We start from the raw sequence: 27,304 nt of genomic DNA, 5'->3' as shown, positions 1-27,304 counted from the left end.
AACAAAATATTTCATTCCTACTGTCACCCGTGGCTACCAAAATGCTAAAGTGTTTGTGTATTATAAGTCATTTAACCAGTAGGCTATGGTTCCAATAATAAAAAGCTGTCCTTATCCCACGTTTGAGAATACCAGTTTCAAAGTATACAAGCAACAGTTGCCTGAGTCAATATGGTTTGTTTGTCTTGTAGGGTGTCATATTTACCATGAATCCACATCCAAACTAAAGAAACAACAAGTCAGTCAGTCGTTTTCTCTTTCATTTTTATTTGTGCAAAGCAGAAAAGTACATTTACAGCCAAGGCAATTTCTATGCTGCAGCAGTTCACCCGAAAACTTCTTTAAATTACAAAGTATATTTGTATGAGTACATAATGCATTCAATATAGCTGCATAGATAGCAATGGTTATCACTATGAGTCACACGATGGTATGGTTGTGGGTGCTATCACAGAACAGAATGGGTTTTTTTAAATTTATTTTTTTACAAAAAATAAGTGTATTACATTAACACAATGTACATTCATAAGAATGATAACGTACAAGTTTGTCATTCTTTATATTTGGATAATGTTTAGCACGACCCTCTATAGTGTTGTCAGGGAATATTACATACATTAAATCACAAGTATTAACAGAAGTGAGGGTGTTTGTTTGTTCTCTACTGGGGACAAGTTACAATTGTATTGGAAGAACCAATCAGATCAAAATTTTAGCTCTTTTGGTCAAGTGTATGTGATACTGAAGGTGAAGTAACAATTATGGAATGTACTATAGTTACAGATCATGGTGTCCATTTGTTTTTTTATAACAAATATATAAAATCATCGAAAGGGACAACAAAATCGAGACAGAAATAGCATGTAGTGAAGGTCAGGACAAATACATTTCAATCATGAAATTCAACAAAATTAATACAAATCCAGGTTAGGTAGAAGAAAGAGCCACTGAATGGTTTTGAAAAAAAAAAAAGTAGGTACTAAAATAAAGACTATTGCTATACACTGCACTGCACATTCTGCTGGTGCATCCATAGTCTCAGTGTATCTCAAAATACATTTAAACTATACAGTAAACACATTCCAAAGGATATATCACAATGAAATATACAATAAAAATACAGTTGCATGTAAAATAAAATTAATATTTCAACAAAAGTCACAGTTCATCAAGCCATATACTTTTTTTTTCTTTTACGGTCCTCAGATCAAAAGTGCCTCAGTAGACATTCAAATACCTCTGGATGGTTCCAGTATCAGGTGACTAGTGTAGCGTTTTAGTTTAGTTTTTTGTAGCCATTCTCACAAGAAGTATGAGGTAATGCCTACAGTACACTTCACAAGAGTCATTTGGTGGCTTCCACACTAAATCCCAGTGCTCACAGGTAGACAGGGAATATACCCTGATGTACTGTATACACAATGCTACAAACCAACAGGAACGAACATGGATGTGCACGTCAGCCTTCGTAGTGGTTGCGCAGTTTTGATTTGTCGATCATACATTTTGTGGCAAACAAGTATCCACTAAAGTGTTTCCATGCAATATTCTGTAACACTATCTAGAGCAGATATTTAGCTTTTCAATTGACTTTCGCTAAACTCCTCTGCCGAGTAGTGATTGTCCGATCATCGCTTAGCAACCGTAAGTAAGTAGAGAGTGCTGCAGGGATGACCGAAAGCCAATGGTTATGGACTTTGTTGGATTTGGGAAAGTTTCCACTTAAACTCCAACAACATTACCCAGTGAAGCGTAACGTTTGCCAAACACATCATAAGAGCTTTTTTCTTTTGTAATATTAGAAGTTAAAACAGGCTGTTTGAAAATACAAACCAGTATGTAACTTAAGCTAAGCAGCCAAACAAGTCGTGTTAGAACAAAAACACAGTCTGATCATATATTTGTCCTTATCATACTTATAATACTAGGACTAACTGGCTCTACACTGCAAAACAAGAACAATTCTGCTCCTTTAGTTCCATGTCCGGTGAGGATGCTGACTTGTTTTCCCTGGAACATGTAACATTAGCTTTAGCCTCAGTCTTTGAGCATGATATCATAAGTGCATATTTAAGACCCCTTTTACAGGGGTTCTTGTATCGAAACAAGTTAGCCGAAAACAATTTAAAAGTCAGACGAAGACAGTCACGGCATTTTCAACAAAACTCTTGCCGTTTACATTAGCTTAATTAGCTAGCTAGCCACAGCATGTTAAAATCTGCCAGTGACAGATGTCATTACCGATGTCAAAATCGATGGACACTGGCTAGTGACTGCTTTTGTCTACCGACGTCTGACTTCAAGGACCCATTGTTTCAAAAACTACGGACATTTTTGAGTAGTAAATCTACCGTTTTGTGTGAGAATGAAAAGCTTGACAGGCGTATCAGCAACAGTGATTAAAGGGGTGGGCTTAGCGAAAGGTCAATTTTAGTCTGTTTCTTTTTCACCGGGTACTGCTCCCTTCCAATATGTACAATTTTAAATGCAAGAAAATACGATTTCTAGCATGGAAAGTTTTGCCGCCACTGTTATCATTTCTAATGAAGTCTAATAGGCGTTGCTATTGTAGAGCTGAGAAGCTAGCTAGTGGTCACTGGTACCGATTAGAGTGGAAAGAGGAATGCTAATCATGACAAAAAAACATTTATTTTTTTTACCAAATGAGAGAAGAGGCCCAGCAAATTCAAGATATCTAGTGTCATTTAAAAAGCTAAATGAAGGCTCTCTTAGCAGCAGATGATGAATCTGTCTATATGTGGACGATAGCATAGTTGGTGCACTGATAATGACTTGATGGGGTGAGGTAGAATTGAGCTGTTCTAGATGAGATGTTTGGGTGAGAGACAGCAGGACGCATTAGTCACAGTTTTTCCATCTGACCATCTCTCATTTTAAACAATCATGAACTATTATCCCACAGCAGAGCAGAAAGCCTAAAAGCAGAACCTATGAGGTCAGCCTGACACACACACAGGGCACAGTGCTCCACTGTGCCAGTGATGAATTCCTTTGTTACATGTGCATTAAGTAAGACTTTTACCATGCTACAGTAGACAGTGGTGGTCATGTCTAGAAGGTAATCCACATATTACGAGGGTTGAGACTGAGACTCACTGGCCGACCACCTGTTCTAACCTTAACCTTTGGAGGTCAATGCCTAACCTTAACCATCTCACAAGAGTTTCTCAATTTGCGTGTTACCTTCTGGCCACGACCGACAATGGCCGTAATATGAGCCAGTGTGTGTGTGTGGGGGTTTGACAAGGTGGTTAACAACAATGACACAGCTCTCAGTAGCAGAGAGCGCCTTGAACAGTGATAGATACAGTAAAAGTCATGCTTACCAAATGCCCCTTCAGCAGAGTTACTGTACAACTGTACTGGTACAACTTGTCTCAATAAGTCATCGATGCAAAATTCATCTGTGCAGTAGGATGTGACCGCCCGTGTCACTATTCTGGATTATGGGTACGATGATGAGGCAACTTGGCAGTGGGCATTTGTGCCAAAAAAAAACAGTGACTTCACCAAGAATTACTGCAAATAAGGGGCCATTGTCATGTCTACTGTGTGACATTTTCTTCAGTGAAGTGATAATATATAAAAGTAAAAAAAAAAAAGCAAAAATATGGTCCGTTAGCTCTCTAGGGTCCAATAGAGAGTTTAGCAACACTTTCCCAGGCTTATAAAGCATGACTGGAATGTCTTTTTGGCTAAATCAGACATTGCAGATGTTAATACCCAATGTGTAAACTACACAGACTTGTCACAGTTATCCATGCGATAAACATACCCAACTTCGTGTCAGTAAAAATTTAACAGGTTGAGAAAAACAACTGATCAGCGTAACCGCATCATTAGTTAGGAAGCCACAAAGAACCAGACCTAATGGTAATAGTGATATACCTAATGTTTGTTGTCTTTCATTTTTGATTTGGTGGAGTTTAAACAGCTACTCAGAAAAAAAGGAACCTCAACTATTCACATACTTGGAAAATACGACATAACTGTATTTGCCCTGGCCTGAAGAAAATGTCAAATACAACCATTTAAAAAAAAAAGGAAATCAAACAAAAACAGCAAGTGTGTAATATCTAGAAGTGTAGACATGATTCCACCAGCCAAGTCGGCCCGTCAGTAACAGACAGGGCCAGGTTACTGGCACATTGAGGTCTATATATAATATACATAGTTAGCAACTGGCTGCGTCAGTAAGCAGGAATCTACCAAGAGAAGTTTCACATTTTGGTTATTTCCAACAGAACATTTCCATAAGGGAATGATCAATACATATACATTGATGCAATGTTAACATTTCCGATCTAGCTGTAACCACCTCTCTCCTGCTCAAAACCTAACCCTCGTGTTAGTGATATGGTTCGAACCAAGGCAGAAGCGGAGAGCAGTTCTGACCGGCGATGAAGGCGAGTACAAGTCATTGTTTTGTCTTTTTTGGGGGGGGGCTCTCAGGGGGGTTATACAGTGTAAACTTTTGAGCTGCAATGGATTTTGGGGCGTACCTTAAGCACCTAGCCACATGATCAAGTTTTGGCTTTGGTCAACACAACACCAGCAGTAGCCAGCAAATCCTCTCAAGGCAGGGAGTATAAGTAAAGCGTGGATGGTGGCGTCTTCATCAGCCTGCATGTCCTCCTACTGCCGTTTGGCTGAACGTGTCGTCAGTCCATCCAAATCGTTTAGCAACATTAGACACCCCAGATCTTCTTCTGCTGTAAGTAGGCGTCAAATCTGGCCTGGGCATACTCCTACAACACAGTCAAGTATACATGAATATACTGTTTATACACAAGCACTATTCTGAATATCGTAATATTTCTCAAATTAGGCAAAAGTGAGCTTGGCTCACTGTCATGTTCTGGCGGTGCCAGCCTCTTATTATTTACTTTTGTGATTTTGGATTTGGTGTTTTTGTATATATACAAAAACACCAAATCCAAAATCACAAAAGTAAATAATAAGAGGCTGGCACCGCCAGAACATGACATAAATATATATACAAAAACACCAAATCCAAAATCACAAAAGTAAATAATAAGAGGCTGGCACCGCCAGAACATGACACTCACTTACCCCCGCTCACTGCTTGACCCCTACTAAAGTAGGGCCAACGCTTTTGCCCTTTTGGAACTAATGGAATTAGTCTATTGAGCACAATCTAGCTTGTTATTATTACCCCCAAAAGGCACAACTAAACCACTCTGTCAACTATCGTACCAAATTTGAAGTTCCTAAGTTAAATAGTTTCCGAGTTCTGCTCCGGAAACGAAAGGGTGACATGCAAACGGATGGAAGGACGGACGTACAGAAGGACACACGGAGCGCTATATACCCCCGACTACGTTGTCGCCGGGGTATAATAAATGTCATATTCACCACTCTGCTGTTCCAAGTTTCTTTTTGACCAGAAATACTGTTTTCTTTCACTAATTCATTATTAATATCTCCGCCAGGATATCATGTGTTTGATCCGGACGGTGGGGAGTCGGGGCAGTCCCCCGGAATCAGCCCCCGTGTTAGGGTTTGCACTGGCTGAATTTGAGCTAACTGCGAACTGGGGGTAGATCTTCTCGGGGTACAAGCAGTATTACAAGACAGGACGGGCCGAGGCTAGCTGGTTAGCATGCTAATTTCAGAAGATATCTCTCACATGTTCATATTTTGAATTTTTTAAACTACAATTCTGGTCAGATCTTACACATTGCCCCTTTTACTCACCAGGTATCCAAATTTGATGGTGGAGAGCCGGGCCTGGATGATGGACCATAAGCACCAAAAAAAGTGGGATGCCAGAGAGAACCTGCATTCAAAAACACATGGTCACTTTGTTTCGTAATTTATTTATTTTTTACCTTTCTATTGTATTGTCTTGTACTGTGTCACGTATGTCATGTCAGTTTACACCGTGTCCTACATCTGAGCTCACCTGTTGACCTCCATGTATATCTCCTCCATCAGTTTCATTTGGTCCTCTTCACTCAAGTTGTCAAACCCCTGGTCTGACTCATGCAGGTAGTTTTCAATGAAGTGCAGCTGTAGAGAGACATGACAAGTCCATACCGGTCAGCAGACGGCAAACCAAAATAAATAAGACGTTGGTGTGTTGGTATAGCATACATACCTGCTGGGCCTTTGAAGGGTAGGCCTGAGCATTAACTTTGAAGAAAGGAGACTCCTCACAGGTGTAGTCGTACATCCATTCACAGAAATGGTTGCCAATATCGAATCCCCTGCAAGGTTAACAGACGGAGAGAGGGAGAGAGAGAAAGAGAGAGAGAGAGAGAGAGAGAGAGAGAGAGAGAGAGAGAGAGAGACACTGATGAAGCCTTAACATTACATTGTTTGACATCTTGTGGTGTCTGTTGGGGGTTTGTACTGCATAGCTCAATGTGTCTTGACGGTTTGGAAGAGTTGAATTGCATTGTTTTCCATTTGCACCGACGCCCTGTGTTTCATGGGTTAATGGTGTGTAAACACAGCCGATGCTGGTTCATGCTTTTCCACTCATGTCCAGCAAGTGAAGGAAATGACCGCTGCCATGTGGCTTCAATTGAAAAATGATGATGGTTCACTGCTGTTTTGTGAAATCCATCCATCCATTATCTGTGATCGCTTATTCTATTCAGGGTCGCGGGGGGGGGGGAGCCTATCCCAGCTGACATTGGTACACCCTGGACAGGTCTCCTGACTATCACAGGGCTGGCAGAAAGACATGATGCACATATTTTTTAGATTCAGTGTGATCTATGTCGATTGTGAATAAACGTCAATAAATCTGCTTAAAAATCATAGAAAGAAGATGCTGCTTATAACTTATATATATATATATAACTTATATTATCAGTATAGAAATAATCATAAATTCAGCCTACTTTTAATGGTGCCAATTTGCCAAAATCTAATCAAATATAGGCTAAAAAAACAAACAAAACAGGGATCAAGTTGTAGCCCACATGACAAATGGACTGGAGGCGTATGTGGTCATGTCCCAAAGTAGCACTTTAGCATTTTGGTTCCCACACTGTTATCAGGAGTCAGGAATTGTCGCCATCACAAATCCTCCCACTGCTCTGAGGGAGGGAGTCTATAAACCGGACTCATCCCCCCCATACCCCCTTCTGTTTCCGCATCCAGCTAATGTCAGTCAATGAGAACACAAATCCACAGTATGTGTGAATGCGTGTTTCCTCTTTCTGGGTGTGTTCTTCCTGTACATGCATGATGGTTCATGTGGTCACGTGCTCGGTACGTGCGTGCGCAGTGGGGCCGTATTATACAGAGAGTCACGTGTTAGCTGTGCAGCAACATACGAGGAGACTTAAAGAGGCCACGCTGAAGGGAGCTGCAGGGGGGTGGGAGTGTTTCTGGGTTTTTTCTTTCTGTTTGTGTGTGTGTGTGGGGGGGGGGAGACAGAAAGAGAGAGATACTGTGAGCCAAGGCCAGTTTGTTCTACGCTGCTTCCCGTAAATTAATCACTCAGGAATTCTCACACCCAGGCACTATTCACAATACTGGATGGAATTCAGCCATCCTTCATTTCATTATGTACTACACAACTGTGCTTTTTACTACAGTGACATGTCTAAATGTCTTCCGTGAAAAAGGCCTATACCCAGTCCTTTGTGCATGATTGTAGTGGAAATCCACTGCGCCACTATCCCCATTAGTGACACTGACAGGCCTAGATAAGGTTTTTCCATTGCCTCCATCCTGTGTGTCCTCATTGGACCGGCCAAATTCCAGTTACATAACAGCTGCGGTGAATATTTCAACAGACGGGAGGCGGCCATGAATGATGCATGCTACAAAGAAATATTGATGGAAACACAGAAATAAGCCAGGAGGAATTCTTTTCCTTTTTCCTCCTCTCTGGCTCAGTATCTGGGTTACTTTATAGCTGTGTCCCAATTCAGGGGCTGCAGCCACAGCTTATCTCTCTTTGTCTCTCACTCTCTGTTCCACAGACTCCCTCGCCCGCCCCTCCACCCATCTCTCTCACTCTTTCTCTCTCTCTCTCTCTCTCGTACAGAGCCAAGGTTAGTTGGGAGGCAAAGAATTGGCAAAAGGACGAGGAACGGTGATACAGCAGTTGCAGCTGAAGGAGATTTAAACATCAGCAATGCCTGTCAGTCTGGAGAGAGCGATTGGATCGGACACTATTTTAAGCTAATTTGACGTAATGGCTAAACGGTGGAATTACAACATCTGTGTCCGTCACGTGATGCCATTGGGCCCAAAAAGACTTTTTCCCATAGACTTACATTGGGGAAAGAGACGTCTGTAACTCAGCAGATCTTTTTTTTTCCCAGTGTTAGCTAGCTCCTCCTCTGTCTTTTACCACTACACAGAATTGTGTCTTTCTATGATGAACCTCTTAAGAATCAAAATGCCGCAGAGGATACTCTGAATTAACCAGCTAGCTGGTGCTGTTAACACTGTCAGTGTGTTCCAATCCGCGTACTTCTGTACTTACACTTACTACTTTGAGTGCATAAGTGCGTTCACACTGGGAAGTACGGCAAAATGCAGTGCACTCAAAGTACCCGGATGTTGTACTCAAAACGTGTGGAACGCTGGACACTTTCCACACTCAACTGTCGCCATCTTGGCTACGTAGCGGAAGGGGCGGAGCCACGACCACTATTCAAACATACGTAGATAACAGAATAAAATGATACAAATCGTAAACATACCGGTGCATTTTCAGCCAACAGGAGGACACATCGTAGGCGTAGGCGACGACGTTGAAAACGTAAAATTCCAATCTGCTTTAATTTTTTTTCAGAAGATATTTTGGCGGGTAGCGAGCCGCGGTCAAATGTTGCGATCGTCATTTCCGGTCAGTGCGCCGCAGAGTATTCGATTTGAGACGACCCTACCCTGTTGAAATTTACGCACTACTCAAGTGAGTACAGAGTGCACAAAGTGCACTACATTGAAGTGTACTTCTGGAAGTACGTGGATTGGAACACACTCTCTCCCTTCACTTTGAAACTGAGCAATAATCCAAGCTCACAAACCAAGCTAGTTTGCTGGCTAGGTAGGTAGAATTTGCCTTGTTCAGCTAAATAAAGAGGTTAAGTTACTGTGTACTGTGTGTTTACTTACATCATCAGCAGTTGTAGTTGGTTGATTTAAAATTACTTTGGCAATGCATGCTCTAGCTAATAGGACATATTCATGGAAAGTTATTGCTGAGTTACCTGTAATTGTAGCTGCTGTACTCAAAGTCAATGAGCATCAGCTTCTGTTTGTCTGAGCTCTGGCGGCCCTTCAGCAGCAGCACATTTCCTGAAAGCAACACACAGAAAAATTATTTTTTTTTAGGAAAGAGAAAAAAGCAAATGTACAGCAGATAGGGGCCATCGATGTCCACGTGTTTTACCTTCTTGACAGTCGTTGTGGCAGAACACCACAGGGGAGTGTGTGGACTCCAGCAGAGACCTGAACATACAGAAAGAGGTCAGAGGTCAGCGGAAGATTAATCAGCAAGAGCTCTGATAACTGTGTGCATCTTCATACAGGCTACTGACCACAATGATCCCTATACGTTATCATGAAGCCACAAAATATTCTGGATAGAACTAAGGGAAGAACAAAAAAGCAAAGTTCCTTAAAGACAACAGTTAATGTGTTAATAGGGTTGGTGCTTAGTATTGCAAAATCTGCTTGCATAACACCATGTTTGGAAAACTTTCCCTGCACGTGTTATTAGTTATCCACTCTGTACTGGTGTGTGTGTGTGTATGTGTGTGTGTATGTGTGTGTGTGTGTATTACTCAGGGTGTGGGGGACATAATGTGGGGACTCGTTTTCCTTTTGGAGACAAAATGTACGCCCCCATGACGTAAATCATTACATTTTAGGGTGGAGACTTTAAGGTTAGGGTAAGGTTAGGTTAGTGCTGTAACATACTTGAGCATATCCATCTCCTGTGGCAGGTTGTGGCTAAGCAGGCGGTTGAAGCGACGCAGGTGGGACTCTCTGGTGAAGGTCAGCCTCATGACTTGGTTCAGGTACCTGGTGAGAGTGTTACACACACGTTTACTCCAACCTTTCCCTCAAAAACCTTTGTGTCTTATCCGATAAAGCGATTGTCTGGACAATCAATGAATGCGAATCAGAGGTTATGATGACCTCACTGGAACACTTATTCTTCTACAAATACAGTTACAATCAATTATTTGTTCTAGTAATGTATTAATTACTGATTGTAAAACCAAAAAAAATCATCTGTGTGTGTAAATATTAGTTTTAGCAATAGTGGTTATCGTAGTGATAACGGCAGTAGTAGTAGTGATAATAGTAGTAGTAGTGATAAAGTAGCAGGATTGCTAAAAGTTGTAGTATTAGCATTAGTTCTTTGTGTGTGAACAGAGAGGGAGTGTGCAGGTGCAGAAAAGAGGAACGACAATTGTCGTGTGGTTTGTCAGATGCATTGGAAGGTCTGAAATAGGATTTGGATCTGTATCTCGTTTTCTCAAGAACTCAAATTTTTCAAAGAATGTTTCAACTATTCTTGTCAGTTACCTTAAGTGGAAACATCCATAGTATTTCTGCAGTAGGTTGATTGAGGTGTGGATTAACCAAAATTTGCCAAAAGTAATAGCAGCAGCTTCATCATTAACAATCATCATTACCGCCATTATCACATCATCTCTATTTTTTAAATAGTTCTACTACTCGAGAAGTGAATGAAAAATGGCAAAGTTCTATTTTTTTCATTACTAATTCATCACATTACTCAAAGTGTAGTTCATTTCATCGAAAACATATTTCATAATGATTTAATTACATTCAGCTACAGTTTTCGAAGACGCAACCACACAAGTTTAAAATGCGAAACAGATTTTACATCTCTTGAGGCTAGTATGTGACTCCATTTCCTGAACGTAGGGAGGAGAGACGAAAAAGGACAGAAACTGGAGGAAAACAGCAGAACGACCTGGTGTTCCTCGTAAGTTCTGTGTCACTCAGGAGCTAAACTGCAACACGCACGCAGCACAGACACTGCACGAACGGTTGTACCGTACGTTGCTGGCTAACTACATGTAACTGTACAGTCGGTACATACATAGGCTGTTTGGGGCAGTAAAAAAACGTTCTCTCACAAATAAAACCCTGAGTTTCATAAGCAATAAAACCTACATTTCTCATTTCAATACATCCAAGGGTTTCCCTGCTACAGGCTAGCTTGGTCTGTTATGACCAGTAGCTTATGGTGACTAATGTAAGCTAATGTTGGCTAACTTTAGGTAGATTGCCATGTAACTGAGTCAGTTTGCTAACTTTATGACTCTTCTCTACTTATACTGCTATCTTTCATTATTTACCATTACCCTGTAATGATGTCACTTGTGGCCACAGTGGTTGCTGTTCAACAACAGTTACAAAGCTTGCTTTAAAAGTGGACTGATTCACTTCAACAACATAATCTAGCTGACAAAAGTTTAGGGTGGATTGTTGCATCTCACTAAAGTGAAGATGCCACCCTGTACCTTTTTTTATAGCTATGTAATTATGACACAATGTAACCTTTTGAAATGTGTGTTTTGTTTTTTTCAAATATTGCTCAGTGTTGGAAGTCAGCCTGGGTCCACTTGCTGTACATCAACTAAACTTCAAGGCCAAATTGTCAGATAGAGATAAAGGACTCTAGCACACCCACAAACCAAATCCTGGTCAGATTTGGCTGTGGCTGCAAAGATTTAGCTTCTGTTCAAATTCTATGACAGATCAAAAAAAAAAAAAGTCATCACAACACTAAATCAAATCGTCCTTTGTAAGTTCTGCCAAGGAAAATCACCAACAAAATTCCAGTAAAATTCCAGAACTCATTCTTTTCTGACATGGAAATTTACTAAACCAGTCACGGGGCCAAAACAAATGAGTAATGTTTGTAATACATAATCCAGGAAATAATAAACCAGTAGTTAAGTACAAATAAGTAGAACTGGACAATGGACTTTATCACCCCACGCTGACAAATATTGAGCAATGTAAACCTGGTTAACAACCCAACAAATAAACTTCAACGTAATTAAAACAGAAGTACTTTATGATAAGCCAACTGTCACCTCATACTTGTCGATAAGTAATCAGTGACACAACTTACTATCTTAGCACTTAGGTCTTTTATTTGAGTCTCTCATTTGAAAGCTTTTTTCATGTTAACTTAAGTGGAGACAAGGTGTTAGCCAGATAAAAGGCAAATGTTTTTCTGAATATCCCTAAAGATGAAACAGAACACAAGATGGGGCAGGACAGGACAGGTCAGGACAGGACAGGTCAGGGTGGCATGGGGCAGGACAGGACAGGTCAGGACAGGACAGGTCAGGATGGGAAAGGGTGGGATAGGACAGGTCAGGATGGGATAGGGCAGGTTGGGGCATGTCAGGATGGGACAGGGCAGGACAGGACGGGTAAGGATGGGACAGGTCAGGATAGGATAGGATTGGCCATGATGGGACAGGGCAGGATCTTGGAATAGGGTTTGACAAGATAAGACTTAAATGACTTACTTGTCCATAGTTCCAAAAAGCCACTTGGGTTCCTTGTTGAAGGGCATCCTCATTCCATGAAACTTGGCCATCTTCTCTGCAACCTCCGCTGAGATGCTGGGGTCGCTTAACTCACAGGTGTCCAGTTTACGACTCTGTCAACAGGATAATATAAATGATGACCATTTTTGAAGTTGCACTACGCAAGATTTTTATGTAAAACTATTCGCCCAAATCACAAAATGGGTAAATACAGAAAAATGCATCCCATCACTCCCATTTAAGCTGCAATGAAAACCAACAGATTCACATTTTTTGACTAAAATGATATCAAAAACTAAAATACAAAAAAATCTAGAGACACCAATATTAGATCTGGTTTGATGCAACCCAGACCCGCCCGGTCGGTAAATATGAGCAGGCTATGTGCAGTTTACTGATGTTGTGAAATCCTCCACTATATCGATTAATTAAGTTCAAATTCTTACAAAGCTGTTCACCTCAGTCTGGACATCAGGGCCAAGTTTTTTTTTTACATCGACTTGTGTAATTGTAAAAAGGGATTTCACATTCTTGCAGCACTCCCATGTTCAAACAAGATAACATGAATTTGTTTGACTGATTTGCAGCTGGTCACTGGAAGTCAAATGGTAGCTCCATGATGTCAACTGAGGTCAAAATTATTTTCCTCCATGAGTAAAATGAATTACGTAACACAGTACTGTTTAACTACTGGAGAGCAGAGGATTTACGGTTTAATAATTCTCTCTGAATATCGATCAATGATGCATAATTGAACAGTACACCACACACAATCACAAATACTACACGGTTGTATTTGCGATTGTGTGATCATTCATTCCACATACCTAACCATACCTATTCAAATCCTAACCCTACAGATAACTGCAAACCTGCAAATGAACCCTCTTTTTATACTGATGATAAGCCAATATGTCGACACTAGTCCTCTCAACTCACATTCAGATCATATATGAAGGGGCAAAATGACTAGGACTAATTCGATACTTGGTATTACGGACACATTTTGCTCTAAGTTTTGTGGATCGCTACCCGGCACTTAACATATACCACAACACCACAATATAAAAAACTCAAAAATGACGTAGAATTGAATCACCGTCTCTCTGTCAGTCTCAACAAAAATCTAAAGTTTCACAATAATTTAATTTATTCTAGTAATGGAGAACATAGGGTGTTTCTTTTATTTTGTCCACCGCTGTTCAAAAATGATCCCACATTATATACAAGTAAACATCTACATACAGATGTGCATGTGAACAACAAATGGTGACTTACAGGGACATACTGCTCCAGTCGACCCTGAGGGAAAATACCGTAGAGCTTAGGTCCCAGCTCCCTCTCTGCCAAAATAGCAAACATCACACTCTCCAAGACCATGGCCTCCGCGCCCTGAAAACACACAACAGTAAGAAACTTAGCAGCGTAACATTTAAAGTATGAGAGACACTACCCAACAGTGCTGTAAAATGCAATAAGAGCAGAATAAGACATGAGACAACAACAGCCTTTTCTGGTCCCCATATCTGAAAACATGAAAGTTAGTGAGGCGTGGATTGAGAATCACGAATAAAACAAATCTCTCGTCAGCCCCCTTTCACACAGTCAATCTGTAACAGTGCTTGGTTCGTGTTAAAGTAATGACTTTTCTGAGCATAGGTCTCTCCAATTCACAGAGTCCCAATTTGATTTCTGATTCAATTCAATACTGATTAGGGATATTTTTGATAGAATTAGGGTTGGACGATTGGACGTATATATCGGCCGCAGTATATTGCCGGTTGTTTTTTTTGGGGCATTTTGGGCACACATTTGCGCAAATATTTGTGGCCGGTTGCAAAATTTTAACACATCGCCCAACCCGAGTTACAATACCAAGTTTGCTTGTATATGAAAGAGATTCTCAGAGAACTAGTGTTGTTAATTGTACAAGGAAACCTCTAAACTGGTGCATTATTACCAAATATTTATGTTTAAGTAAAGGGACTGTATGTAGGTTTTTACACGTATAAATGTTTTTTATTATTTGTGAACAGGTTGTAACCTAACCTAAAAAATTAAACCTTCCACAACTTTCTGGGTTTTCTCTATCAGCCTGTAGACTGCTTTTAATGTGAAAAACCAGGGCCCGTTTTTTACGGGACAATCCAAAGGATGTGACGTCATGCGTGCTCGTGAGTGGCTTTATTTTGAGCGCCACTTACAGGGCTAATAGAGCGCAACCATAGCTAGCTAACGTTCGGTTATAAATGCTGCAGCTCCTCAAGACTGAATGTCGTTGATTTAACGGCCACAGGTGTTACTGTTAGCAAGCAATTTCGGATTCTTACAGAGAGTCCCTTTAATGATATTGTTAATTTTGACGAAAATTTCACCTCAATTTTGCACATCTTATGTACGGCTTTGCTTTTGTCCAGCTCTTCTCTGTCTTCATAGTTATTAAATCCAAAATGGAACGAGCGCATCCCATATGCGCAAAGAACCAAAGGCTGTCCGTGTGAGACTAACCGAGTTAAAGCTTAACGTAGCCACGGGAAAAAGGCACATATTAAGAGAGCAACCTTTTCATGAATCGATATTGGATCATTCAAATTAAGCTTGATTTGAAGATAAGAAAATTGACTTTTTGAAAACCCAACCCAAATAAACATCACAGAACTGTTACGGTTACAGCAACTGTCACAAGATATGGAAGATCTAAAGGCCTGTTTTACTCCACACCACGGTGACGGCATGCACTGCTACAGAACAGCAATGAACTGGAAAATCATGTCATCAAGGGTTGGGTATGATGTGATGAAAATCTCAAGGATTATAAATTTAACTTGTATTTTGCTCACATGATTTTGAACAGATTTAATTTCCTTGTGCATTGGAAAAGATAACTAGGCCTTCGTGGAAATAGAAAATATGTGTATATTTAGACATTTGAAGCCGCAGTGGGTATAAATGGAGCAAATATGATTAAAAAAAAGTTATTTTTATAAAACGGTCGCTATATCCTGACAGTAGTGCATGAGACAGGTAATCTGAAAAAAATCACGTTCCTCATTTCTCTCCTCAAATGTTTTCAGAAACATCTTGTAGTGCACGATTTAGCTGTTAAATGAGAAGGTTTGTGACCCGGCAGCCATGTTGAGATCAGATGAGGAAGTACCAAGCACCACCCTCCAGTCGGAGCACAGCCAATAGAAACGCTCTCTCTGAAATGACCTGTGATTGGTCAAAGTCTTTCGGCACAGGCTACATTTTTTTAAAGTCTGAAAACAGAGCCATGAGGAGGTGCAGAAGTCTAGTTATCTCTCAGAACACGTGAATTACAATATGCTGAAAGGTTATTATGGAGTTTTTGCCCAATGATGCCAAAAACGTTCTGCCTACTAAAGCTTTAAACTTTAACATTGTGCATGCTCTGCATTCAGATGTGAATGGAAATCAGAGGGGGTAGGAGAAGGATGGGGGAGTTTGAATGAGGAGAACCGCTGTGGTTAGGGTTAGTTGGGTTTGCCTGTCAGAGCAGTGAAGGAGAACACAAGAGGTAGATTAAAACTTCCCCGAAGAGTTGGCCCACTCGGAGCACCAGTCACTGTTGAAGTTGCTGAAACAGACAGACTTGTCTTTCTCCCTTTTAACGTAGAGACACACAAAAGTAACACATGTAGCCTGGAACCCAACAGGGCCTCTATTGTGTGGAGAAGACAGAAAGCCAGGCTTCTCACCAAATAGGCAGGAGGTCATTAGCAGAGGAGAGACTTATACTGTGGGAAACTGAAACTCTGATAGTCAAGTTGTACTTCTAATAGCATCTCTTGGGGCCAGAGTTAAAATAAAGACAGAAATAGGTTCACTGATTGAGCTCGAGTCGAGTCGAGAGGATTTTTTTGACGAAGTAGCGTTAAATAAGAATACTAGCTAGTAAACTAGCAAGCAACTAGCTAGCAAAACATTCATTGTCATTTATATTCTATATTCATGTTTTGACTAGAGTTCCTTATAAAAGGTCTTCAAACTTTCTTAAAAAAAAATGTCTTCTTGGTTTACTCAAACAACGAGAACACAACTGCCTACAGACCAGCTCTAAAACAAACATGTAGACCAAATATTAGAAGTACAGGTTTTTCTTGTCAAAATATGCCTATATATTTGCTTTCGGGGTGTGTTGAGGTGCTTTGGTAGGTACAGCCACAGCATAATGATATTTCCCTTAGGGTTGACTTAAGTTTACCAGCTAATGCTGCAATCTGCTGGATTTCAATGTAACCCCAATATCCGAGCCCATCGGCTATCGGCGAATAAGCTTCTGGGGGGGGTAATGGGCTGTAATTCTGGGGTTTCAGTGTAGCCAGCGGATACCTGGGCCAAGATTTCCTTTTCCGTGTGCTGTTCTTTGTTTGATCAGATTAGCAACTTCAGAGACAACCAGTAGAACCGGATTGTTACAAACTAATTTTAAACCAATAAAAAGCTAAATCATTGTCAAACAATAGCCTTTGGGTTCCGAGACTGCATTTCGGTCAATGCCTTCCACCTTTTTGCTCTCCACACAGACTGTTTACCCGCATTCAAACAAAGCCTGCTCCAACCTCATTAGTTGAAACTACTCAGACTACAAACGGAATCCCAGAACGCTTCTGATACCAAAATGTTGTCCCGTTGCCTGCAGATCCTACATATGAATGCAGAATCTCTTCATAGAGATTAATGTAACCCTAAATAGCTGCAATAGACACCAGTAAAACACACTGCTAGCTTAACCCTCTTAAATGAATAACCTTCAGATAAATTGCTGCAGAGACAGAGATTTGGATCCGAGGACCGGGGTCTTTGGCTATTTGCCAGGGAATGTGCTTCATACTGGGCGTCCAGCAGGAAGCCACCTCAAAGGAAACAATACTGCCTGCTTTGTGGCCTCCTAAATGTCATATTTCTCAAAACAAAACTGTGCTGCACCACCTGCAGCTATGCTCAATACCGATTTCTTACTCTCGGAAGACAGTGGTATCTCTGTTGTGATAAAGTTGGAAACGAACTGTATACATTACACTCAAAAAAAAGGTGGAATTCAATTACAGGTTCGGTTTTTATTCAGAGTATATGATTGTGAGGGAAGGGACCAGCCATGGTTGATAAAGCAACCAGCAAGAATTTTGAGGTGACGTCTCACAAATCTCATTTTTTGATGGGACCACGATGTGAAACAGGTAAATGAAGGTAAAGTCCTTTCTATTCTAGAGACTGTCCTCAACCAGCCAACCTGCATCACAGCTGGTAGAAAGTGGCAAGTTGTCTCTGAAATCATGTCTCAATTTGTGTTCAGCTTCCATCTCAAAGAGAAATGATTACAAACAGGGCCGCAGCTAACAATCTTTGTCATTACGGGTTAATTTGCCGATTATTTTTAACCATTAATCGTTGTCTGCAAAATATCAGAAAATGCCCATCACAGTTTCCTAAAACCCAAGGTAGCATAAAATGGTAGAAGAAAAGAAGCTAATCACATTCAGGAAACTGGAACCGGCAATTTTCTGTCAATCAAATAATCAATAATAACGGACAGAGTGTAGTCATCTGCAAGCAAACTGCACTTTCATATTCCATTACATATACTGTATGTGAGCTTGTTAAGAAGAAGTCTTGGAATTTCCAGCTCGGTCAGTCCAAGACTATTGGAAATGATAACATTAGCATCCAGTTTATTCAGTGGATTTCAACTGGATCAGGTCATGTTTAATCTGATTGCTCCAATGAACAGTGCAAATAACCACTCTGCACACGCCTTCTTTTTGTATCTGCATTATGTTTCCATCAGTATTATTTAACAAATCAAAGTGAACGAATGAGTCCGTCTGTCTCCTGAACAGTCTGCGGCGCATTCTGCTTTGTAGGGCATTTCGCAGAGAATACTCCCTATCGTTATGTAATGCCTTATCTGCAGAACTCTGATCACATGCTCTTCCAAATCTCCAACGTGAATTATCCACATTACCATAATCATCTTGACACACATACTGCCAGACAACACACCATCTGGCAGCCTGTGCGTAAAGCAGAGCAAAGACTCAAACTCCCGCGGGGTCGGCTTATAGGACGTAGGTTTCAGTGAGTCAGCGGCGAGTACATCGTCTCAGTTTGTGTGGTTGTACTGACCCCAGATCTGCAACATCCAGATGGACTGACCTCTTGTATATGCAGACCTTTTGCTTCGCTTGTTCCAACCTACATCTGCTAGGTTGACAGTCAGACTTCAGGGATTTATTTTGTGTCATATTCTTGTTTCAAATGTCAGTTATGTAAATGCACGAGGCCATTCATTCCTTCCTGTTTAGAGGCTGTAACAGCGTCCCACACAGTATTGACTGTCTGACAGCCCACACAGACAGTCCTCCATCAACCTCTGTTTCATTTCCTCTGACCTAATTGAAATGCCAGTGTTTGTTTTAGCGGTCTGTTTGATTTGGCTCAAGTCTTCTTTTACCCGGTCAGAAGTTAATTATCAATAGAGGTCAAGCCAGCTCACTGGTCAGACACAAGAATTTCAACATTGCTAAAAAAAAGCCCCTCCTTCACATGATTTGCTGTTTCTTTGACAGGAAACAGAAGCTTCCTGTCATAAAATGAAAGTAAATATACTATTTTGAATGAATATGAGGTTCCAGTCTGACAGCTGTTGGAGGCTCTGTGATCATGCTCTCTCTGGATATTTGATTACATTTTAATCGAAGTTATGTTACGCTGGTCCCGTATCAGTGCTGCTACTCGGCTCTGAGATATTCAGCGGCTGGCCTTGGAGTGCAGCAGGTGCACTCTGCACTGCCGACAGCTGCTGCTTTAACCTCAATACTTATCTGCTCGGTTATGTGTGTCAATAAACCTGTAAGGGGAGAGATTATTAAACACAGACCGCTCGAATCCACCTGATCTGAACTGAACCAGTGTGACACATTCATCCGTCTGAACTCATGTCAAAGAACAGTAATAAGGACTTAAATAAATACTTATTGTTACGCAACACCCGCACTGACCATACACATAGGCGTATTATTATTACATACATATATGTACTTGGAACTGCATTTTTGAGGCAGAGACCGTACGACTCTGTTGTACTGATGGAAATAATGATGTGGAAACGTGCATTATCCTGAATTTATCAAGACAACAGATAAACATGGCATAAATGTTGACAAGGGAAATTAGAAATAAAGGCATGTCTCTTATATAAGCTAGTTTCAGTTAAAGGCATGTTTCTCTCTGCAGTATTTGACAATTTGCGATATTTATATCTGTAATATACGTTTTAATATAAGCACATATCTCTAGTACTATCATTTGTACACTGTCCACTGTGTTCTTCATTTATATCTACAGTATATCTGACGCGTGTACTGTGCTGCTGTGACGTGTGAAGTATCCCCGCAGGGATTAATAATGTGTTATCCTATCTAATCCAAATAGGATTTACCTTGACCAGACAGCGTTGCTAGAGAAGGTGGATCGAGGCGAAGTTATCCTAAGACATTGACACTGGGTCAGTTCTGCATTAGCCTCTCTGCTAACTGAAGGCTGGATTAGAGGGAAGGGAAGAGCAGCGTTCTTGAGGGAAGGATGCCAGAGTGATAACAATAGATAACTGGCTGATGACCTCACCTCCGTCACATGACAGGGAGCCACGTAACGTGAGGGTCAAAGGACATTGTGATGTGATGCAGGGTAAAGGAATTTCTAGGTCACTGGGTATGAGGCTTGGCAGTGCTCCAGGCTGCCAGCAGTGACTCTCTGGACATAAAACATAAAAACCATCTCTAATATTTTTTTGTATCTGTACATTCATGCTGTGTTCAGTAAAAATGAGTATTGGGCGAAGGTAAATTCTATTTGTGTTTCAAATAGAATTTTCTCAGTTAAATTAAAGCCAGATGAGCAAATTTTCCCAAAATAATAGTATTTTAATCAGGTTTCTTTAAAGGGTAACTTCAGTATTTCTCATCTTGGACTTTATTTTCCCATGTTTTTGTGTCTAAGTGACTAATGGGGAGGACAATTCCCGAAACTGGTCCAGTATTGAGGGATAACACTGTAGACGGCAGCTGCGAGATAAGCTGCAAGGGCAGCAGCGTCGATGTAACGTTACATTCACTAAAAGTGCTTGTTTATACCACTGACATAAAACCTTTTTCTTACCTTTCGCTTGATCCGGTCCATTTGTTATTGTGTCCAAGTCCCGCTCGAGGAGAAGTCTCGTTGTAAAATCTGAATGTCCGTATACTCAAATAAATACGGGCGGCCATCGAATTCAAAGACCTCATCCACATGACATTGAAAATCTTTTAGATAAGCTGTGTTCCGATCCACAGTGTACATAAGCGGTACTCCCTACTCCCTGCTCCCTGTACAGGGAATGTCAGTTAAGGGAACTTCCCTCGACAAAATTCCTCCATTTGGAACGCCCTGCAACGTCACCAACACAGACATCACTTCCTCCGTGCGTTGGTAATGTAAAGATCTCGGATATCTTTTGCTGCTACTGTGGAAATTTTACACTAACGTTACTGAAATAAAATATTAAATATCTCCTGCAGGCACCCTGAATTAATAGTTAGATATCAATAACATTATCGTTAAACTCAGTAAACACCGGCTGTGGCATGAGTGCTTACAGCTATGCTAGCCCCTATGCTAGTGCTCCAGTGAGGTGCAATGACTGATGGGTAATCTTGCTTGTCAACTGCGGTGAAGTGAAGAGCCGTTGTTCAGTTCTTCCCTACGCACTTCACAGTTCCCTTTGAACTGAGTATTTTTGCTCCCTACAGTATGGAATTTCACTTAATACGCTGTGCAGTCCACTTTGCAGAGAACTGCTATAGGCTATCGGAACGCACCTTTAGATAACACCAAGCTACGTTTTCTGTACTCAAACAAGACGAACTCTGCCCGGCTGGCACTCGCGTTTCCACCATGGATGTAGTCCACTATTCCACCGTTGTCTTCTAGCAACACGTCACCTCGCCAGATATCAGAACGAGACTTCTCCTGGAGCGAGACTCTTTCCATAATGTCAGACACTTATAATAACGATCAGAGTCTGTCATGGCAAAAACAAGCACTTTTATTACACGGCTGTGTTGAATACTCGATTCTTATTGGTCAATCACAGCGTTCTGCGGTCTGTAATTTCTTTATTACTATTCTTTATATACTTAATTATTGATTTCTTCAGTAGGTAGCCGTGTAATAAGCAGGATAATGTACAGCTAGCGGGTCATTGTTGTGAAAGAATCCCCTTCAGGGCGATGAGAGACCTGCATCACCCTGTCGGGGATTCTGTCAAAACAATGACTGGCTCGCTGTTACATTATCCCTTACATAATGAACGTAAATAACGGTAACCCCAATAGCACCATATTACAGCCCATGAGCAGCTGCCGTCTACAGCGCTCTCCCTCAATACTGGACAGATTTCAGGAATTGTTGTCTATTAGCCAGTTAGACACAAAACTATTGGAAAATAGGATCCAGGCTTCAAAATATCAAAGTTACCCTTTAAAGTATAAACTGCCTCCACTGAATGAAATCAGTGACTCTAGCATTTCAGTTTTTACAGTCGTGGTCTGCCAGGAGTTAGTAACAGGGTTGGAAATTAGCACCGGCCATCAGCCAAATGCTACATTTGCGTCACTCACCAGCCAAAAAAAACAACGGTAGTCTATCGAGTGGCTGCTAAATTTTGGCATCAACCAGCCACAGTGGCAGGTGTTAAAAAAAGTTAATTTCCAACCCTGGTTAGTAAGTGGGGACAGGTGTTAAATCGATTCTGAACACACCCAAAACAACTGGCGCCTCGGGAGCTCAGCAGACTGTGAGAGATCAAAATAAAAAAAGCCGTCCCAACAGAGAGTTCACCATGAGTTAGAAGAAGCAAGAATGTTTTCAGACATCAGGGGAGGGAACATGAGCTGGTAAGTGTTGCGGTGACTCGATGGACACTATACGGTGGCACCATCATCAGTTACTTACTTGGAAGTGATTTTCTTTGTTTGACTGTCGGGAATCCCCCTTATTACAGGACATCTATCAACAAAAGAAAAAGGAAAGAACTATCCATGAATACATGTGAAGCTGTCCAATGAATACCAACATCCAAACCTAGCCACGCCTGCAGTGCAGACAGTACAGTATGAGTTCAAACACACACCAAGTCTTTTGGTCTTATGACAGTGCAGAGGATTTGGTCCTGACTACCTGCTTATCCCAACAGCCAGAAAGAGAGAGAGCGGAGACAGAGATCAGATAGTGTCGTTATCTTTGAGGAGAGATAAAATGATATTCTGCTACCAAACTTCAAAACCTGCTGTTGGATGTGAAATTTTACTGTTACATTTTACTGTTGGATTAGATGTTAAAACCGAGGCTAAAAATATACATATTTATTTGGTGAATCTACTCATCGTCCAACATGCTATTCACATTTCTTCATTGCTGGGAAACGCTGTCTCCAGTGCAGTTAGGTTTTGTTTAATCATTAGTAGCTGTGCACTCTGACAACGACATAGAGTTCCTTAATCATATTAGCTTTTTGATTAGACATCACTAATTCCTGAGATGCGGTTCTGTCCTGATGGAGATGGCTGCAGTTACCTTGGTGAAGGACACAGTGCTTTTGCTCTCTCGGACATCCCCAGCAATAAAAAGCTACGGTTAGCTTTTATTACACGGTCTTTAGTTAATACTTAATGCAGGATTCATTGGGCACATTTTAAGGCTGAGAAAGCAGCTCATATCACTGCGCGTCCTTGTTTTGGCTCTGTCTTCTTCATTTATCACAGAGGCTGGAACAACCGGCATGTGCTAAAAAACAACACCGCAAACAATGACACGCCAGTAGGAGATTTCAATATGTTGTTTTGCTCTGAAGTCCTTGAACTCTTGTCACTCGATATGTGCAAGTGAAATCAATGCACCGCGGCAGATGATGGTGACTTAATGGTGATGACTATCTTTGTTGTTCTGTTACACTTAGCAATACTGGGATCATGAACTCTGGACACAGCAGCCACATCATCTTTGGCTCTATCTCTCTGTGCTAACTGCAACCACTGTGGAGCTGCAGAAAGATACATTATCTATATGCTTTTTGTTCAAACTGTGAAGCAACAACAAGCCAAACTGGTTACGTTTCTTGTTGCCGTTTTATTTCTTCAGCTGAGCGAGCTGCAAATGACTCATCTGTTTTACGCTAGTTCCAAAAACTCAGCTGACTTCCTGACGGTTTAAGGATCATGAGGCAGGGATTTAGAGAAGAAAAAGAGACAGACAGGAGAGTTGTTTCAGCACTTTGTTTTCCCTCCATACTGTATATCTTCCCGGTGCTGTAAGCCAGGGTTTGTGCTACATGAGTGTGTGTTACGTCTTTGTATTAGGCTGAGATTTCAGAGATCTCATACTGTACCGTGTTTTTTGGTGGGTTCACCTGGGAACAAGAGTGCCCAAGGCACGCTCCTTTGGAAAGCCTACGGCAAAGAACACATGCATGTACAGCCATGGGGGTACATCATCATGTACAACAATGGCTAACACGCGCACACACATGCACGCATGAACACACACTAACATAAGCATATGACCTGCAGATGCACACAAACACACACGCACACAACAACAACCTCTGGAGGTGGCACTGTCACATCACACAGCTGTATGTATTATCTTTGTTTGTCTGGTTTCTGTGATTATCAGCTCAAGATGTTAGGTAACCTTTGACCCCAGTTACATGAGTCCTCTCTGTGATAAAGGCATACAAGTCAAACATTTCGGATAGAAGACAATCAGCTTTTTCTTTTCTGCTGTTATGTGTGTGTGCTGTATAGCAGCACTTATCTTCATTAAAAGCAGCTAAACTTTAACAGTTAGACTAACACACTACTGAGGGAAACTGGTTCCTAAGATATATAACACATCCTTGCGAAGAGTTTGGCTTACTTGTAACTCTCTGTGTGTGTGTGTGTGTGTGCAGTAAAATAACATTGTTTAGCTGTTTGTCAAAGACTAGTGATAAAGAGATGTGGGCTCCCACCTGCAGGATGGCCCCATAGAGGCGTAGCAGGATGCTCCTGGGCTCGTCCCCGACAGTGTCCAGGCTGTCAGAGAGGCTGCACAGGAAGAGCTTGTTGCTCAAACCACCCCTGGAGGACAAACGGTAGGACAGCACCGTGAATATGAATAATCTTTACATGCAGACATGGCTTCAAAGAGGTTTCTGGGAATCTTTACTGCATCTCTCTTTATTATACTCTTTAAGATCAAGGATAACAGGAACATGATAATAAAAAGAACTTACAGTCTCGGCTTACCTAGCACAGCTAATGCCTGTCAAATCTGTAAAATCCCTACATATTTGTCATAGGTGTGGTAGCTAGATGTCATGCTGCTGAACTGGTACAACAGAGAATTTTATAATAATTCAAACTGCAGTTTTTTTTTTTCAGAAAACGAGCTGAAGAGATTTTAATTTAAAACAAACCTTTAGAGTTTCACTCATTTTGTGATCAGTTTGTTTTGGGGAGTTGGCACAATGACACAATTGTGGTTTTACTCTGAAGGCTATTGAAAATTATTTAGAGATATAAAATGATATTTACATGAATGTACAGGAATATATATATATATATATATATATTCTGATGTCACAACATTCTATTAGAAACATACTAGTTTTGTATCACTCTGTTCTCTTCTTACATTGTATTTGTTTTATTAGCTAACGGTTTAGGTCATGAGCCTGTGCGGTATAATAGCAGCCTTATTACACGAGCTAGCTTCAACCATCTGAGCCTATCTGCATGAAACAAGCAAAGTGAACACAGTGTACCTTATGATGGTGATGTGAAAGTCGTCCTCGGCCAGGCTCTTCCAGGCTCCATGGAGGAACTCTCTGCACCACAGATAAGCTTTGCGCTGCGTGTCCAGGTCTGGCTGGTCGAGGCGGTCCAGCTCCTTACAGTCCTCCTCGGTGTCCGGTTGGACCTGCAGGGCGTTCTCGGTCACTAGCAGACCCAGCGACATGGAGGGGGACGAAGAAACACCGTTGATGAATTTGGTTTTCATTTTGGGGGTTTTCAAAAAAAAGGAAATAAAACGCAGATATTGTGAGTTGAAGACCGCTGAGAGACTATAATAAGCGTCTGTCTGTCCTCTGGTCTGTCCTCTGGTCTGTCCTCTGGCTGGTGTCGCAGTAGGATTTATTTCGGTTATTCGGCTACTAATTAGCTTTCTCTCTGTAAATATATGAAGGTCAGACTGTTAGTGTCTTTGTCTTTATTTCTTTTCGTTGGTAAAATGGTGAAATAGTCGCTGTAGTTTGGTTGAGGAGTCTGATACCGGAGACAGTCAGATGAGGACTGACTGGTTAGGACTGAATAATGTATGGATGTATGGTTTAAAGGCAGGATGGGCAGGGCGGGAGGAAGCGTCACATGACACCTCAGAGACCCTTCTCCTCTCTCATTGGTCGGCTCGGATACAGCCCCGCACGTAGGACCGCTCTCTCTGATCCATCCATGCTGCGCAGGACCACAACAAACCTAATGGTGCATTCAGGGACTGTCCGAACCACGAATACAGACGAGTTCTGATGTCACAACATTCTATTAGAAACATACTAGTTTTGTATCACTCTGTTCTCTTCTTACATTGTATTTGTTTGTTTGTTTGTTTTTTCAATAAAGTTTGAAAAAAAATAGAGAAAAAAAATTATCTTTAAAGGGACTGTTTGTAAGAATCAGAAATGCTTGAGCTGTGAGTGAAGGCAAGCAGAGGAGCAGAGGAGCAGAGTACAGCAGAGACTCCGGCCCTGGAATATTATACTCCAACCGCGGCCAACACTGTTTAACAGACGGGCTTCACTAGATATAACTTTGCGGTTTTGGTGCTTCCGTGTAGTTTGTGTTGGAGTCGAAGTCTGAAAAACGTAGCAACACGCGAGCGTGCATGGGACACCGACCCGGGTGATTTATATGTGTAAGAAGTTACCAACAGTCCCTTTAAAATATTTATTTATTTATTGTATGTATGTAATTTATTTCATGTTATATTATTCTTATACTATAATGTTGAATAGGTTGTCAGCGTATGGCAAGCTTTTTTTAATAATCAGACCACACTCCTATCTGTAATTACATTTTAGATATCCATAATAGCATTTCTCCCTGTCAAAATTGCATTCTCAGTAGTCTGAATGGTAATTCAAGATATCCACAATAACATTCTTATTAGTAGAAATGGTATTTCAAGATATCTACAACTTTAATTGTACTATAAAACTATGTTTAAGATATTTTAAATCCTTAAAAATTATAAGTGGCCGTTTTAACATTTATTAGCTGGATATGTAGCCTATTGCAGATATCTGTAATTTTATTCTTCCTAGTCTAAATTAACATTTTAGATATCCACAACGTCTTTCTTCCTAGGAAAAGGACGTTGCATTTTCCATTCATGTGTATTGGGCTTTCAATTTCAGATAGCCACAATTGCATTTTTTGATATCTAGAATGAACATTCTGGAGATCTGCAAAATAATTTTTACTAGAAAAAAAAATCCCATTTCAGATATCTACAATCCTATTGTTTGCCTACTAGTCATAACTGAAGTGAGCCATTTTGGCATATTATTTCTTATCTTTTAGATATCCAGAATGCAATTACAGACATCCACAAGAATGTGGATGTGATTTGACGGCTATGTT

At 40.9% G+C, this 27,304-nt stretch overlaps 1 protein-coding gene across 2 annotated transcripts; it reads right to left on the bottom strand.

Annotated features, from left to right (window-relative positions):
• Window positions 1-247: 247 nt before the first annotated feature.
• On the bottom strand, window positions 248-26,186 carry chka (choline kinase alpha). 2 transcript variants are annotated; one of them, XM_037766767.1, is made up of 12 exons: window positions 25,429-26,186; window positions 24,634-24,742; window positions 22,578-22,631; window positions 13,842-13,955; window positions 12,543-12,676; window positions 9,937-10,041; window positions 9,407-9,465; window positions 9,225-9,312; window positions 6,143-6,251; window positions 5,948-6,054; window positions 5,740-5,821; window positions 248-4,769 (listed from the first exon to the last, which is right to left on the bottom strand). In XM_037766767.1, the coding sequence occupies exons 1-12, from the start codon at window positions 25,662-25,664 to the stop codon at window positions 4,710-4,712; spliced, it is 1,257 nt and encodes a 418-aa protein (XP_037622695.1). In that variant the 5' UTR covers window positions 25,665-26,186; the 3' UTR covers window positions 248-4,709. The 2 variants fall into 2 exon arrangements, with proteins under 2 accessions (XP_037622695.1, XP_037622696.1); XM_037766768.1 differs by lacking the exon at window positions 22,578-22,631 and having other exon boundaries at window positions 25,429-25,664.
• Between the last annotated feature and the right edge of the window lie 1,118 nt (window positions 26,187-27,304).

Source organism: Sebastes umbrosus, chromosome 4 (assembly GCF_015220745.1).
Source record: "Sebastes umbrosus isolate fSebUmb1 chromosome 4, fSebUmb1.pri, whole genome shotgun sequence".
Classification (NCBI taxonomy): domain Eukaryota; kingdom Metazoa; phylum Chordata; class Actinopteri; order Perciformes; family Sebastidae; genus Sebastes; species Sebastes umbrosus.
Note: the sequence above shows the minus strand (reverse complement) of the source record. Positions and strands in the feature narration are given on the sequence as shown.